The sequence below is a fragment of the Asterias amurensis genome, chromosome 20, assembly GCF_032118995.1.
Source record: "Asterias amurensis chromosome 20, ASM3211899v1".
NCBI lineage: Eukaryota > Metazoa > Echinodermata > Asteroidea > Forcipulatida > Asteriidae > Asterias > Asterias amurensis.
This window is the reverse complement of record NC_092667.1, coordinates 13,468,998-13,486,336: the sequence shown is the minus strand read 5'-3', so window position 1 is coordinate 13,486,336 and position 17,339 is coordinate 13,468,998. Positions and strand designations below refer to the sequence as shown.

Sequence of the window (17,339 nt, the reverse complement as noted above, 5' to 3'; positions counted from 1 at the left end):
GTATGGTTGTGTAGTTTCCCATTGACTTGTGTATGGTTGTGTAGTTTCCCATTGACTTGTGTATGGTTGTGTAGGTTCCCATTGACTTGTGTATGGTTGTGTAGTTTCCCATTGACTTGTGTATGGTTGTGTAGTTTCCCATTGACTTGTGTATGGTTGTGTATGTTTCCAGTTGACTTGTGTATGGTTGTGTAGTTTCCCATTGACTTGTGTATGGTTGTGTAGTTTCCCATTGACTTGTGTATGGTTGTGTAGTTTCCCATTGACTTGTGTATGGTTGTGTAGTTTCCAGTTGACTTGTGTATGGTTGTGTAGTTTCCCATTAACTTGTGTATGGTTGTGTAGTTTCCCATTGACTTGTGTATGGTTGTGTAGTTTCCCATTGACTTGTGTATGGTTGTGTATGTTTCCCATTGACTTGTGTATGGTTGTGTAGTTTCCCATTGACTTGTGTATGGTTGTGTAGTTCCCATTGAGTTGTGTACGGTTGTGTAATTTCCCATTGACTTGTGTATGGTTGCGTAGTTTCCCATTGACTTGTGTATGGTTGTAAAGTGTCCTACTGACTATGGTTGTGTAGTTTCCCATTTACTCTGTGTATGGTTGTGTAGTTTGCCATTAACTTGTGAATGGTTGTGTAGTTTCCCATTGAGTTGCGTACGGTTGTGTAGTTTCCCATTGACTTGTGTATGGTTGTGTAGTTTCCCATTGACTTGTGTATGGTTGTGTAGTTTCCCATTGACTTGTGTATGGTTGTGTAGTTTCCCATTGACTTTGTATGGTTGTGTATGTTTCCCATTGACTTGTGTATGGTTGTGTAGTTTCCCATTGACTTGTATATGGTTGTGTAGTTTCCCATTGCATTGTGTATGGTTGTGTAGTTTCCCATTGACTTGTGTATGGTTGTGTAGTTTCCCATTGACTTGTGTATGGTTGTGTAGTTTCCCATTGACTTGTGTATGGTTGTGTAGTTTCCCATTGACTTGTGTATGGTTGTGTAGTTTCCCATTGACTTGTGTATGGTTGTGTAGTTTCCCATTGACTTGTGTATGGTTGTGTAGTTTCTCATTGACTTGTGTATGGTTGTGTAGTTTCCCATTGACTTGTGTATGGTTGTGTAGTTTCCCATTGACTTGTGTATGGTTGTGTAGTTCCCCATTGACTTGTGTATGGTTGTGTAGTTTCCCTTTGACTTGTGTATGGTTGTGTAGTTTCCCATTGACTTGTGTATGGTTGTGTAGTTTCCCATTGACTTGTGTATGGTTGTGTAGTTTCCCATTGACTTGTGTATGGTTGTGTAGGTTCCCATTGACTTGTGTATGGTTGTGTAGTTTCCCATTGACTTGTGTATGGTTGTGTAGTTTCCCATTGACTTGTGTATGGTTGTGTATGTTTCCAGTTGACTTGTGTATGGTTGTGTAGTTTCCCATTGACTTGTGTATGGTTGTGTAGTTTCCCATTGACTTGTGTATGGTTGTGTAGTTTCCCATTGACTTGTGTATGGTTGTGTAGTTTCCAGTTGACTTGTGTATGGTTGTGTAGTTTCCCATTAACTTGTGTATGGTTGTGTAGTTTCCCAATGACTTGTGTATGGTTGTGTAGTTTCCCATTGACTTGTGTATGGTTGTATAGTTCCCATTGAGTTGTGTACGGTAATGTAATTTCCCATTGACTTGTGTATGGTTGCGTAGTTTCCCATTGACTTGTGTATGGTTGTAAAGTGTCCTACTGACTATGGTTGTGTAGTTTCCCATTGACTCTGTGTATGGTTGTGTAGTTTGCCATTAACTTGTGAATGGTTGTGTAGTTTCCCATTGAGTTGCGTACGGTTGTGTAGTTAATTTGAGTTGGAAACTTACCATCATTTTATAATAATAACATATCTCGATATCTTGCTGACTGAGTGAAACTAAACTGATGCCAATCCATTATCTTGGTGATGTTTTTAGCAATCGTCTCTCTCTCCCCCCCCCCCCCCCCCCTGCTCTTTACGTCCGCAGCCGCCGCGCCTTGAAGAGAAAACGCCACGGATCGTCGGAATAAATTAGTATAGGTAACAAATATTCATGATTCTCATCTTGACTGATGAAGAGGAAACGACACGGACAAGAGACTAAGCAAGCACTGGTTCCAACAGCACATACATTGTTCATAAACCAAATGAGAAACAGGGAACCAGCGGCAGTTACCATAGATAACGTGCATGGTTGTAGTTCGTGGTTTAGCTTCATACGTCTGTTCTACATCTCTTTTTTTTTTAATACAATCGCGATCGGAATGAGGTCAAGGCGCACACATCATAAACAAAGTTGAAAATTCATTTTTACTTCCAACCAGTTCTTGTAAGCTTTGCTAGTATCTGAACAGAGTTCCTTACAGATTTTTCAACTGCCAAGAGGTAAGTTAAAAGTACGATTACTGCCGTAAAAACGAGAAATAATTAACTGTGTAACTCGGTCCCGCAGGATTGTTTTGGTAAATCGTGCGATGTAAACAAGTGCACGTGCTGAATGCGTGACCGAATTTCTATAATAGATCTGGCACCGTTAGTTTGTGCACAGATAGTATACGTGGTAATCCCTGGGCCGGTTAATCCATTAATCAAAGACTGATGAAACCAGAAAGGAAAGGTTGTGCTCGCTTTGCGGCCCCGTGCATTAAATCATTTTCCGTATATACACACCAGGATTGAACTAAAATATAATTGCTGTTGCCTTTGTAAACAGAAATGCTGTAGCCTGTATCGTAGGAGGTCCTGTTTTCGAGGTGTCCCTAATATCGTGGCAAATCTTTTACCTCTCTGTGCGTGATGTAAACAGTCCCAAGATAAAAATTGTGTGGTTTTATTCGCCAAGCAAAGAGTCTCCTCTTCTTTGACCAAAACTTAGAAACACGTAAGGCTCCACTGGTCATTTGCACTTGTAAATGCAAAAAGTTTGGTATTTTAGGCATTTCTACAAGGTACACAAATATGTCATAATGTTGAGGCCATATAAAAATATTTGCCCACCGAAAAAGTTTCATCAAACGCTATTTCAATTCACAATTCATGATGATCAAAATCATGTGACTGAATGTTTTGCTGAGCATTCTTGAAAAAAAAATACCGAGGCTTAAAGAAGCCTGTGCCTTATATCATTTTCTAATATTTTTGGAGATTTTTATTTTGTCACCCTCGTATCAATACTATTATTTGTATTAAAATTTAAACATCAGCTTGTTGATTCAATTATCACTGTTTATTTATACGCTTTATTATAAATATTAAGAAAAAAAAATAGAAAAAAAAATAAATAGAAATCAGATTTTGAAGCCAGTAATTATTCACACTTTTTATATTTTTTTTGTTTTTTTTAATTTTTTGCAAGTTACCATGGTAATTTTAAAAATTTAATAAAAAAATATTTTGAACAAAATGAAGGCAACTGCTGGCTATACAGTCATACATAGAGTCTCAAAGAACACTTGTAGTCACTGCAGATGTTTCTTCCATGTATGGCTTCACCGGGAAACCATACTTTCTCGGTTGCCGTGAAAACAGGAAAAACTCAAAACAAATGGGGCCAGTTGAAGTCATCCAAGATCGGTGTGTGGTGTGAACATTTCAATGTCCATCAAGTTTTAATACATGTTTGCATACTTCGTATTAACAAATGAAGATAATTAGGGCATCGGTTGATATATGGCATCAGTATTTTTTTCCCAATTCAAAGAAAAAGGCATAATAGCGTGATAACTGGTAAGCAGAGGATAAAAAAAGTGTAAGCTTGGTTGGTAAGTATTTAAAAAATAAAATAAAAACAAGTATTTCTGCTGAAGCAGTCGGTGGTTGTTTGCAACTTGACAAAATAAAGAGTTTTTGTTGGGTAAAATGTTATATACATCTACATTAATAATATAACAGGACTTCCCATTTTCAACATTTTAATATTTTTTATGTCAATGACAATAGATTTTAAAAAACGTTTTTGTGTAGCCTTCTGTTTTAGTTCATCATAATTTCAACGCCTTGTTTCAAATCTGTATATTTTATCTTTTTAAGTTTTACTTGTTTGTCTGCGTACTATTCTGTTTTAAAATTGTTTTAATTGTACAATATATTCCAAGTTGAAACTATTTTAATTAATTTCAATTTTGCTTTATTTAATATTTGTATTATTCTCAGCAGTAACAAAATGTACCATAATGATGTACTGACAATTTTTTAACAATATTGCAGAATTTTACTTGATTTATTCATTTACTCCAAGTTTTTGGTTGAACTATGGACCATAGACCATGTAGGTGCTGGGGAGTCCTTACTCCATATGCATGAACTGATGGAGGAATGGTTGAATCCCTTAAATTTCTCATGAATTCTTTGTTTTTCAAGAATAAGTGGATCTATAATGTGAATTTTTTTTGTGTTTTTATTTCAATTGAAATAATTTGTTTACGTTGACCATTTAAGCTGTTTCCGGGAATGAAACTTACCTTCAAGGCAATCTGTCGACCATCCGTTTAAGGTACCAGCAACTTTCATTTATGGAGGGATTATTTACAAAGTCAAATGTATTTTAGCATCCAGCGAGCCCCTTCCTTTTTTGAGCTTGTTTTCCTCACCAAAACTTATAACCTCTCGACTGCATGCGTTTTAAAACCAGAATCCTATGTTTATAAGGGATTTGTGTGAGTTGTCATTTTAAATGTCAACTTACAGGAACACGTTGCCTTGGATCGGACGAGTTGGTCAAAACAAAAGCGTTTGTAACCGTTTTTTATAAATGCATATGTTTGGAAAGATGTTTTAAAAGTAGAATACAATGATCCACACAAGTTTGCCTCGAAATTGCGTGGTTTTCCTTCTACTGTGCGAACTAACATGGTCGGCCATTTATGGGAGTCAAAATTTTGACCCCCATAAATGGCCGACGTGTTAGTCGACGAGGTAAAAGGAAAACAGTGCAATTTCGAGGCATGTTTGTGTGGATCATTGTATTCTACTTTTACAACATCTTTCTATCCATATTATTTTATAAAAAACGGTTACAAACGCTTTTCAAAGACCAACTCGACCGATCCAAGGCAACATGTTCCTTTAACTAACACTAAAAACAGGTGTACTACCATTTTAGTAATTTGGATAATGACTACTGAAAGGGTGGAAGTGTGAGGCTATTCAATTTGTTTTTAAGCCCTTTTGGTTGAAAGACAGTGCTCTAGTAGAATTGCAAAGGTCATGGGTTTAAATCCCACCCGAGTAATATGCCTGTGATTTTTTTCACAGAACTCTGGAAAGAACTGAGTACAGTGCTGTCATACATTGATTAAAACCAAATTTAATATTCTTTATCCCTGATGTAAATTTCCAGCCATTAACTCTTTTTCTTGTAACTTTAAACCACCCATAGTCAAATGATTAAGGACCAGCCATGCGTGAACTACGTGTTCCAAACAGATGGTTTCCTTTCTGTCATCCTAGCTTTGTTGACCCAACTGCCAATGTCGTAAACCAATTTACGTTTTTCTTTTTTCTATTGTTATCTGATATCTGGCAAAAAAAATTTGTGTCAAAATCTGTTACCAAAAGATAATTGTATTCCAAAATTACTCTGAAGTTCTCAAAAAGACAAACAAAATCATAAGTTGTGATGTCTATAAATTAATTTTTTTTTTAAAGGGTACAAATAATATTCTATGATCCTTTGTGGTTCAGAAAGTGTGGTGTCATTGTTCGAAAAAATACAAAAATACACTGTTTTCAATCAATCGATGCATTTTAACTTGAAGAACAAATGAAATTGTGATTTTGTTTAAAATTTGACGAAATTACTTAAAAAGGTTGGAGAGCTTGTATGGGAAGCTTGATCTCTTTCCTGTTGATTTTGAATTGACTTATTTTGTTCTCACTCAAAATGAACAGCCCAAAACCTAATTACAATACAATGTATATTATTGGTAACCGTTAATGGATTTCTTCATTCTTATTACTCTAATAAACTAAGTTATACGTTGAATGCCATAGGATCAACACAACAGTTATTCAACAAATTCATTCCATCATTCAATGATCATGACGTCTGTTGGACGTCATTTGTTCAAAACTTTGGGGCACCTTGACTCGCTGCTAAGATGATGCAACCCTACTCTGAGGCCTAAACTCTACCTGAACTGGAACAGTCAAACGTAGAATGTTTAAAAAATGTGCCCCCAGTGTCAGGGAGACAGGCAGGAATTATTTATGAATACAGCTGACATTTATAAATGGCAAGACTTTGTGTATGGCGCTGCTGCTGATGTAGAAACTGGTAGCAAAAGATGATGCAATCTTGTTTGTGTTAGCCAGTGTGTGTTTATGCATGGTTTATGCAAACCAAGAACTTATAAATTGAACAAAGACATGAAGGTCATTCTTGGGGGTGTGTGTATGGTTGATGAAATAGGGGGGGGGTGTACTGGTAGGCAACCATACTTAACTTACATTCTAGTATGAGACGAAACAAACGTAATCGCAATAATGTATTCAAATAAAGGCGTAATTATAATCTGGTGTCAGTCGGAAGCAATTCAAGTGCCATATAACCAGCGAACATTCAAGAGTAAAATTTGACGTACATTTAGATAAACAAATTTAATATTTATTATTTCTTATTTCTGGACACAATGTATTTGGGCGGGTCTTTTATTTTAATCGCAACCTAATAAAGTGACCTACATTATACATTCAGCAATGCTGACCTTGACCTCATTTCAGTTACGCTCGAACGTCTAATTCTTATTATTAAATCAAGCTTGTGAGGCCGTGCTCGCGAACGTCTACGTCAACCAGTATGCTGTTGTGTCCTTACTCTATGGTGTAATCAACCTAGATACTGCCCAGCAGGTTTCTGGGTCGAGTATGACGTAAAAGCATAGATGAACGGCTGATTCAAGTTCAGTTACAAACCTTGGAGCTGTGCAGTACAGACAAAACACCCACGTTCATTCTCAGAAAGAAGGCCTAGCCAGTTTGTTTACATCCATAGGTTGGGAGAAGTGTAATTGCTTCGGTTTGGATTTGAGCTGGTTGGAGATTATTTGGCAGCTGTAAGTTTTTGTTTCTCCAGATGTATAGCATATCTATAGGAGAAGTGTAGGAAGAGAGTTGGCTTAGATTACGATTTGAGCTTACTTAAAAGTTGTTTAATATTTCACTCACTGTTAATGTTTTTTGTGTCGTCATTTAACCTTTGAGAAAGACTCTGCTAGATGTCGAAACGTCAGACCATTAACTATTTTTGGCATTTATACATTAGTCCTTGTGGTTGGTAAGTTGTTTGTAACAGCTAATTCTATTTTCTCATTTACATAGGTAGATAACATTTATCAAGCGGATATTTCAAGTTCATCAATCAGCCATCATGAGTGCCAGAGTGCTCAGTATGCGCTCCTTTGTCGCCCTCATGGGCCCTGCGAGACGACACATCCACCACCAGAGCGACTCGTCCGGTATCCAACTCAGCGAGACGGCCAACAGTCGCTACATGGATGAGCGAAGGAACACCGCCCACGCCAACGAGTTTGTACCCATCGAGGTCTTTAACGAGCAGGTTGAACGTCTGAACCTGAAGGAGTTGAACGGAGGCAACCTGTATCTCAAGAAGGATCAAGAATCTGGAATAGCTACAATTACTATTAGTAATCCGTCAAGTGCCAATGCTATCACAGGTACGGTTAATTTGCATCTCTCAAGTATGATAGTCTGATTTCTAATAATGACTTCCCCTTGGAAAAATCAGAAAAACTGTGATCAAATTGTATATCGCAAGTTTTGATCATAGCTGTTTATATTTGTCCGATTTAGGAAGTATGATGGTTGAGCTATCCGACATGGTAGCAGAGTTAGAGAAATGGCGCAAAGGCAAAGCCCTGATACTGTACGGTGACCCAGAAGGCAAGCATTTCTGCGCCGGTGCCGATTTGAAAACAGCCCAAGCCCTCAGCAACCCGCAGGCCGGCGTGATGATGTGTCTCTACATGCAGAACATCCTCTCTAGGCTTCAGCGACTCCCGTTAATCAGCGCAGCTGCAGTCAGCGGTAATGCCATCGGTGGAGGTGCCGAGATCACCACGGCCTGCGACTTCCGCCTCATGACGCCGTCGTCCAAGATTCAGTTCATCCACACCAAGATGGGGTTGTCACCAGGGTGGGGCGGTGGCACCAGACTGGTGAATCTCATCGGTCCACAGAAAGCTCTGAGATTAATGGCGGGTGCTGAGGTTGTGAACGCAGAGGACGCTGTCAGACTGAATCTCGTGGACGATGTGATACCGGGAGGGGACATCTTGAAACAAGCAACTACCTGGTTGGATAAGTACATCTCAGAACCAGTGGAGGTGGTTCAATCCATTAAGACTGTGGTTACAGCGGCTTCACAATTACCTCAAGATCAGGCGTTATCCAAGGAGAAAGATGTCTTCGGTGGTTTATGGAGAGGTCCGGCAAATAATGCAGCTCTTGCAAAATCACTCTCCAAAAAATGAAGAAATATTTAATGTACATAAGTGAGATTTTATCGGGTGCTTTTTTTCTCTGTTTAGATTTTTATTTAAACGGGCATGATGTTCCTCCTACCTTAAGCCCAGTTCATACTTTTGCGAATGCAGTGCGAAGCAAAATTAAAAAAATTACATGACTCGCAAGAACTGAGCATGCACAGCTCGACTGTGGCGAGTTATTTGTTGCGAACTTGTGACGTTGATGTTTGCTTCGCATTCGCATTCAAGGGTAAAATATCATGCCAGTTTGAAAGATTAACAATAGGAAGAGGATTGTACAGGTAGTCCTGTGGTAGATAAGCGGTTTAATTGAATTGAACAATTTTATAATCTAGAAAACTGGACTAGTCCTGGGGTGGATTTCACAAAGGTAGTCCTAACTTAGGACTAGTCCTAGGCAATGCTAAGAGATAGGACCAGTCCTAAGTTAGGATGAGTTACTGGTCCTAACTTAGGACTGGTCCTATATCTTAGCATTGCCTAGGACTAGTCCTAAATTAGGACTACCTTTGTGAAATCCACCCCAGTTCTCTTGATTTTACAATTTTCAATAATATAATTACCTGGATGACGGAGAATATTCATAAATGTAAGCTTTGAATTCTGATTAAAATTATCATAATACCATAAACCAGCATCTGAAAATAATATGAAGAGTTTCTGAAATCAATAATTGTTTGTTGTCACAGGTGCAATTATAAGCTAAGTGGTTTCTGTGAAACGATATTTATGGCAGTATGCCTACTATAAACAGACTGTCAAGCAAGTCAGAAGAATTTACTGTGCCAATAGAACTAAATAAGATGATATCTTTGAATTGTTTATGAAAAGAAGGATAATTTGCCAAAAATTTTTTTTAAGGGGAAGCCATTGTCGAGCCAAGAATGTCATCTTTGCTAATTTCTAAGTAAGTAAGATTTGCAGTGACGCCATATAAAAATTTCGTCTCGGAGTAGTGGCTCTGAGAAGAGCTGGTTTGAACTGCTCTGACTGCCTTCTTAGAGAATTTTATTTGCCAAAGGGCAAGTGCTGCATTTTGGAAGCTCCTTTCACATCTTTGCCCTTCTTTTGTTTTCGGTCACTTTGCTTTTTATGCCATCAGGATTGTATACTTTGTGTTTGAAAGGGCAAGGGCACCAAGGCAATGACCAGTGGGCATTGATGCATTCACCTTCGTTGTCTCCGTGAAGTATTTGGCCTGTGCCATATTTCATCATAATTCATTTATAGTTAATGATAAAAACAAATTGTGCTTTGATATTGAATTTTTTAATTGAATCGGTGACAATGATCAGCTGAAAATGAAATATGAAAGCAATGTGTTTTAGAACTACTGAAAATTTGTTTTTGGTTTGAAATGATAACAACTTTTTTCTCTCTTCTTTTTCTGCTTTTACACATAAAGTGATATTCTACGTCAAATTTAACGAATTTGTCGACTAATTTTGCATTGCAAAATATTTAAACTGAACTTGGTTGTTCCACACTAAATGCTAAGTAGCAATATGGTGATTTTGAGACAGCTACTTAAAGGAACACGTTGCCTTGGATCGGTCGAGTTGGTCTTTGAAAAGCGTTTGTAACCGTTTTTTATAAAATGCATATGGGTAGAAAGATGTTGTAAAAGTAGAATACAATGATCCACACAAACATGCCTCGAAATTGCGTGGTTTTCCTTTTACCTTGTCGACTAACACGTCGGCCATTTATGGGGGTCAAAATTTTGACTCCCATAAATGGCCGACCATGTTAGTTAGCACAGTAGAAGGAAAACCACGCAATTTCGAGGCAAACTTGTGTGGATCATTGTATTCTACTTTTAAAACATCTTTCCAACCATATGCATTTTATAAAAAACGGTTACAAACGCTTTTGTTTTGACCAACTCGTCCGATCCAAGGCAACGTGTTCCTTTAAGCATGTAGCATTTTGCTGAGCTATATAATGGTATTCATTTGTTGGGCATTGAAGAGCCAATGTTTTGAGATCTAAGGTTTCTATATAGGCTTGAAGATTGGTGTATCTTATTGCAAATAATACTGGTAAATATTTGTGTTGGAGTTCCTATCACCTAATGAATTTATATTATGAATATATGTAAATACTCTAATAATTAGTGGAGACAAATTAAATGTAGAAGAAAAGAGAATGACAGTGTGTGTAATGTTACTTAACTTACCTTGAATGCATTTATAAAGCGCTTTAACACTGTTTCAAAGCGCAGATGTATTCTTGAAAATGCAAAATAGAAGATTAAAAATGTGACAAACAAAAAGTATTACTTTGTGAGAAGTGCATGGTCGGCAGACAAAAAGAAAAGAACTTTATTGGCTGTGGGCGCCATGTTTTTGATATAGATTTCATTCGCATTATTTTGTAAAATGTGCTGCAAGTATAAAAACAAATAAAATAAAAAGTTCATGTAAATGGTAAATAAGTAGATAAATAAACAATATTGACCGCCAAATTTGAGTATTCGATATCGAATCCTTGCTACACGGCCTACGGTTTCTTCCTCATTTTCAAAATGAATGAACTATTGAACTGAAATGGTGGAACTGGGCGGGATCTGAAGTCTTAAGCAGTTTTATACGAAGCCTTCTCCATTTTCTCACCACACAGTATAGCTGTCACTAACGGTCTTTCGAAATGTAATGAACATTGTTGAAATATACAAGCATTATAACACTTACTTTGGTCGTGACGTAATGACACATTAATGTACAAGGCCATGCGGTGCACTCAGTTCACTTTGGGTGCCCCTTCTTTGATTATGATATTACATAATCCTTCAGATAAATTTTGAAAGCCGATTTACATCATATAAGCCTTTATACGAAGAATTCCGGCGAGACCGGCTGAACCGGTATGAACCGGTTGTCGTAAGGCCATAATATGTAAATTTATGGCTATCCTCGTCAACCATCGAGGTTTTTTTTTGACATATGCATTCATTCTCGTCTATTGTGTACATTATTAACATTAACATTAACGCTTGAATAACAGGAATTGGATTCAATGTTTTATTGAAATAGAAATTGAAAACAAGTAAGTACTGTCGGTCGAATTTGTATATAATGAAGATGACTATCAATTAATTTTTTTCCACATTGCTGGTAACCCTAGACTAAAGTCCTCTGTATATTTGCTCGAAGTGGGACGTCATGATGTCCAGATCAGGTGGTGACCTGATTTAACCAGAATTTAACAATCGCATTACATGGGCGTTTTCATGATCTAACGCTTGAGTTAGAACACAGTGGGTATTTTACTAACGGGTGGCTCTATTTATTTATGAGCTTAACTCTCCAGCATAGACAAATCTTTTGCGCATCGTTTTATGATGGAAGTTATGAAGGAGATTGTAATAAATATAACGGCATCAGTAACCCATACCAGGAACACATTCGGGCAAAGCGACAGCAACAAGCGAATAACCAGTCTCTTGCAGACCAACAAAGCATAGTGCTCGAAACGTCGAGTTGTGACCGATTGCAACCACTTCTTTCCAGAACCACTAGATATAGAGAGAATAATATAGAGAGAAAGTCTTGTGTCAGCAACTGCCAAGTTCTAATCGCTTCAGTTCAAGGTAAATTTTACTTCTGCCTAAATCTAGTGATATTTTTTTTTTTGCATAACCTTTTAGGCAAGTTTTCTACGTGTTGTTTCTCAAAATGCATTTTACTATCCAAATCTGCTGTTCTTCTTACTACATACCTTTTTATCCATTCATTTCAGGGTCATACAAACCCTCTAAATATATATTTTTTTCTTTTCTTTTTTAACGCAGAAAGGAACAACTAGTGAAACCAACAAAGATGTCCGATGATTTACAAGGAAAGATACTCACAGGTAAGCAATTGAAAAGGTTTACAACTACTCACATGTCAAGTTTTTAGAATCGATACTTGACACGACAATATAATATTGAGTGAAGTTCTAAAGAGAACTAAATAATCATAAATACCTTCTCATAAAAGGAGGGGTAGGCCTACACCATACCACAATATCCAACGCAACAATTCATTTTATAAGACTAATTTGTGTTCTTTTTTCCCGCTCAGTTCGTGGGCCGATCGAACCCCATGAGTTAGGGTGCACTATGAGCCATGAGCACCTGTACGCAAACTTCACGTGTTTCTACGAGAAGCCGAAGACACAAGAGGGACACAGGATGGCTGCATTTCCCATCACCACAGTGAACAATCTACACTGGCTTAACCAAAATCCGTAAGATTCCTCTTTTTAACCACAAAGAAAAGTCCATTATTTATAGCCATTCATATCAACCATCATGTTGTGCTTGTTTGGGCCATAGTCTGTCCTATGGTTGGGCCCATCATGATTTCTAAGAGAAATATTTAAATGTATATGCTTCTTTAAATCTGCTAAGCAGAATGATGAGCAGCCTAGAACACCAGACAAAATTGTACACAAGTGACATGGTTGCCTGGTAACCTTTTGGTATAATGTTCTGCTCTCTCATTGTTGTGTTTCTATTTCTACCTCCCTGGTGTTAAAGCATGCATCTCTCGTGAATCGGTGTGTTGGAGATGTTAAATTTGTAAAGAGTAGAGAAGTTTGCTCTTACCCTGGGAAACCATCTGACTCCATATGAACCCATAATGGATTACATTACATTACCTGTTGACACAAGCTGATTGCATTGTTAGAAGTTGTCAGGACTGTTAAACCATCCTCCATGATTTAGGGACCTTACAAAATAACCATGTAGACTTTGACCCGCGGTGTTGTAACAAACCACTCTTGTGACGTCATGTATGGCCACGTGCCGATTCTATAGGCAACTTCGGCTACAGCTATATCCAGCGCGTATGACAGTGAGTGAAAGAAACTTAAGCCAAGGAAGAGAGACTAATTAAAAACTAAACAAAAATGCTTAATTTTCACCAGGTACAGCAAGTTGGAGAATATGAAGCTGGATGATGACGACGCAATTATAGAAGAGCTTCATTATTTGAAAGAAAATGGCTGCCAATCGGTGGTGGAGTTAACGATTCACGGATTGGACCGAAACGTCGGGAAACTCATTGAATATTCAGAAGCTACTGATTTGCATATCGTCTCAGGGACAGGTGAGGTTTATCAATGGCATTGTCTTTAAAGGCACTGGACACTATGGTTACTCGAAATAATTGCCAGCATAAAAACTTATTTGGTAACGAGCAATGGAGAGCTGTTGACAATTTTTTCAATAACACATTGTGAGAAACGGCTCTCTCTAACTTTGTTTTTTAGAAAGAGGTGATTTCTCACTCAAATAATAAAACACTGCAGGCCTCAAGCATTTTAATATGCATCTGTAATTGTGCAACAATAGTTTTTTCTTTCAGTTTTTTTTTTTTTTGCAACTTCGATGACCAAAATAAATATCTGAATGTATTGGCTAACTGTCTTTTTTTCTTTCTAAGGTTACTACACAGCAGACACGCATCCACCAGAGCTAGACAGGATGACGCAGGAGGATGTGGAGTTGTTGTTTACTTCTGAAATACTTGAAGGGGCAGATGGGAGCGCTGGGCGGTGCGGGGTTCTCGGAGAGCTCGGGTGCTCCTGGCCCATTGACGGTTGGTGCAAATGAGCGCGAGCAAAAAGATATACACAGATCAGAGAAAACAAGCAATTCGCATTGTTATAATTAAATAACATTGTTAATGTCCTTCAATGCAATTCAGTTCAATTAAATTCAATGAAACAATATCCGTACTCACAAAACGACAGACAGAAAAATTTGGACAATATTAATATTACAACATAAGCAAAGAGTAAACATGACATGTGAAGGTAGAAAATCAGCCGGGACTATAGTATTTAGTGGGTCTTATTAAAGGCCATGGACACTATTGGTAATTACTCAAAATAATTGTCAGCATAAAACCTCACCTGGTAACGAGTGATGAGAGGTTGATAGTATACAACATTGTGAGAGACGGCTCCCTCTGAAGTAATGTAGTTTTCGAGAAAGAAGTTATTTTCCACAAATTTGATTTCGAGACCTCAAGTTTAGAATTTGAGGTCTCGAAATCAAGCATCTAAAAGCACACAACTTCGTGTGACAAGTTTTTTTTTTTTTTTTTTTTTTCATTCATATCTCGCAACTTCGACGACCAATTGAGCTCAAATTTTCACAGGTTTGTTATTTTATGCACATGTTGAGATACAGTAAGTGAGAAGACTGGTCTTTGACAATTACCAATAGTGTCCACTGTCTTTAAGTTGACTACCGCGGAATGTCTTCTGTTGTCAACTCAACGTTTCGACTAGCTTGCTCTAGTGAGCTTCAGGAGACAAGTTGTACTTATTGTCTTTCCAATTTCGTTGCAGCAAATGAAAAGAAAGTTCTTCGGGCCGCGGCTAACGTCCACTCTGAGCTTGGGTGTCCCCTCACTATTCATCCAGCAATGCATGCAAATGGACCGGATGAGGCAGTGAGGGTCTTACAAGAAGCTGGAGCAAAGATGGAGAACGTTGTCATGGATCATCTTGATGGTAAGCATACAGGGCAAAAAAAATCACTATACTGATGCAATAATATGGATCAATCGACCCTCAGTTAAAACTCTGATTTCAGTGAACGAAATTTTGTTTTCTCTCTAAGCACATTATAATAATATTGTTGAACAAAATATGGGTACTTACCAGTCAAAAAAATGTTTCGTTTTTTTTTTCTTCTTTTACCTTTTTTTTCTTCTTTTACAATTAAATATTTATGATATAGTCCTTTTTGAAAATATCCACAACACTAACTATATTTTTTTTCTTTCAACGAAGTGGGTTATCTTTCACGGGAGGAAGTCTTAGAATTTGCAAGGCATGGCACCTATCTAGAATTTGACTTCTTCGGTTCCGAGAAGGGCAACTGCCAATTTGCCGAGGATGTGGATTTCTTAAATGATGCCCAGAGGATCCAGACCATAAGACACTTGGTACAAGAAGGATTCGAAGACAAGATTCTCCTCTCTCATGATCTGCACGCCAAGCATCAAATGGTAAATTTAAAGAAGGTGTTTATGTTTATGTAAATGTTTATATCAAATATTAAAAAAAAATCAATTTTCTTAATAGAAGTTAGGAATCAATCTTAAAAAATTACTGGCAATAAAGCACACCACTTTCTCAAAATACGTTTGGGCGCCGTTTCTCTTAACGTTTCATACTATCAACAGATCCCCATAGCTCGTCACCCTGTAAGTTTTTATTATCTTCAGAACTGAGAAGTCTTCGAACAATCCGATAAAATCTACTCTGCAGTAGTGAAATATAAATAGCAAGACAGTTGTCTAAAGATAAACTCTACCTGGCAAGATTATGATACACAATTAATACCTCACCATGCAATGCCAAGTTTTTATGATGAGAATAATTGTTAGTTATAAGTGTCCAGTATAATCTCAACGACTCTTTCCTTTATTCTTACAGATGAAGTACGGTGGATTTGGCTTATCACATATCATGCTTTATGTCCTGCCAAAGATGGAGACCAGAGGTTTATCAAAAGACGTCATCAAGAAATTCGTTGAGACGAATCCACAGACGTGGTTGACATTCACAAAATAAACATGATTTTATGAGCAGAGCTGCGCCTCAGCTTTTTTTTAAACGGAATTAATGTGTTGTGATGAAGTTTGGGAAGAAAGAACTGCTTTTATGTGATCCCCTGGCTGCCGCTTTGAAAGTTGTATTGTAAAATGAGTTACTCGCATGCAGTTAAGGGCATTGGACATCTTTGGTAACAATGTCAAAGACCAGTCTTTATTTGGTGTATCCAGGGATAAAAACTATTTTATTCCTCGTGGTGTATCTCAACAGTTATGCACAAAATTAATAAACAAACCTGTGAAAGTTTGAACTCAAATTGGTCGTCGCGTCGAAGTTGCGATATAATAATGGAAGAAAAATATAATACCCTTGTCACACGATTGCGGGTTCCCTCTCCCATATAGGGTTTCTGTCTGCTGCCAAGAGGAACTTTAGACTGAATAAAGTAATGAGTTATATTTTTTATTATTTTATATCATCATTTGTTTGCCTCTGTGTGTGACACTTGTTATAAGAATTAATTCCTTTTTGGAGAACTTGATGAGTGCATGGTTGAGCACTATAAGTCCGACCAGGGAGGGAGACTGCCCTGTTGCTCTCTCTAGGCACGGGCGGGCTTGAAGCAGTCTAGATCTGTTAACGGGTTTGCAAGCGCTTTCATCATGGCGAAACTGAAGTGTGAGCAAATAATGACTACTTTTAAAGAAGGTACGGTAGGCCTACGGGCACGGAAGGGCCTGTTCACGATCGGAACAAGACGAGTAATCAAACTCCCCCTCCATCCATCCATCAGAGGAGTAATAAGTTATCTTGCACGCAAAGGCTTTAACAAAGTTATTCTGGCCTCACCAATGGAACTTACTTGCTACCACAAGATTTATTGTCAAGCCCCCATGCATTTTGGAGACAGATTCAGTCAATGGTAATTGGGTCCCATCACCAGGGGAGGGGGGGAGGGGGGGGAGGGGACCTCGATGCACAATTTGAATAGTTCTGCTCGTTCATCTGGGCTGGGCATCATGGCTCTGCTTGCCAAAGAATCGGCGCTAACCTGATGTGTGCTAGCGGAGAGTGATCAAGCGCAGGTCGGTAAAAGAAGCAAGCCATGAAGTAGACCCAGTAACTGGGGCGCTGCTTGTACTCCTTTTTCGAAATTTTGACATTCTCGCTCAACCGAGAATGTCAAAATTTCGAAAAAAGGACTTACAGCGCCCCAGTTACTGGGTTGGGCCCTGAAGTTGTGCGAGCTTGCATAGTAA

General features: G+C 38.0%; 2 protein-coding genes across 4 annotated transcripts; both read left to right on the top strand.

Annotated features, from left to right (window-relative positions):
- The first annotated feature begins 2,242 nt into the window (after nucleotides 1–2,242).
- Nucleotides 2,243–8,935, top strand: LOC139952203 (ethylmalonyl-CoA decarboxylase-like). 2 transcript variants are annotated; one of them, XM_071951256.1, is made up of 3 exons: nucleotides 2,243–2,398; nucleotides 7,331–7,686; nucleotides 7,823–8,934. In XM_071951256.1, exons 2-3 carry the CDS (start codon nucleotides 7,380–7,382, stop codon nucleotides 8,500–8,502), a joined length of 987 nt encoding a protein of 328 aa, XP_071807357.1. In that variant the 5' UTR covers nucleotides 2,243–2,398; nucleotides 7,331–7,379; the 3' UTR covers nucleotides 8,503–8,934. The 2 variants fall into 2 exon arrangements, with proteins under 2 accessions (XP_071807357.1, XP_071807358.1); XM_071951257.1 differs by lacking the exon at nucleotides 2,243–2,398 and adding an exon at nucleotides 3,752–3,774 and having other exon boundaries at nucleotides 7,823–8,935.
- Nucleotides 8,936–11,512: 2,577 nt separating this feature from the next.
- LOC139952202 (N-acetyltaurine hydrolase-like) lies at nucleotides 11,513–16,962 on the top strand. 2 transcript variants are annotated; one of them, XM_071951255.1, is made up of 8 exons: nucleotides 11,513–11,565; nucleotides 12,311–12,372; nucleotides 12,585–12,750; nucleotides 13,435–13,616; nucleotides 13,953–14,108; nucleotides 14,866–15,030; nucleotides 15,313–15,530; nucleotides 15,961–16,962. In XM_071951255.1, the coding sequence occupies exons 2-8, from the start codon at nucleotides 12,339–12,341 to the stop codon at nucleotides 16,096–16,098; spliced, it is 1,059 nt and encodes a 352-aa protein (XP_071807356.1). In that variant the 5' UTR covers nucleotides 11,513–11,565; nucleotides 12,311–12,338; the 3' UTR covers nucleotides 16,099–16,962. The 2 variants fall into 2 exon arrangements, with proteins under 2 accessions (XP_071807356.1, XP_071807355.1); XM_071951254.1 differs by lacking the exon at nucleotides 11,513–11,565 and adding an exon at nucleotides 11,667–12,109.
- Nucleotides 16,963–17,339: the final 377 nt, after the last annotated feature.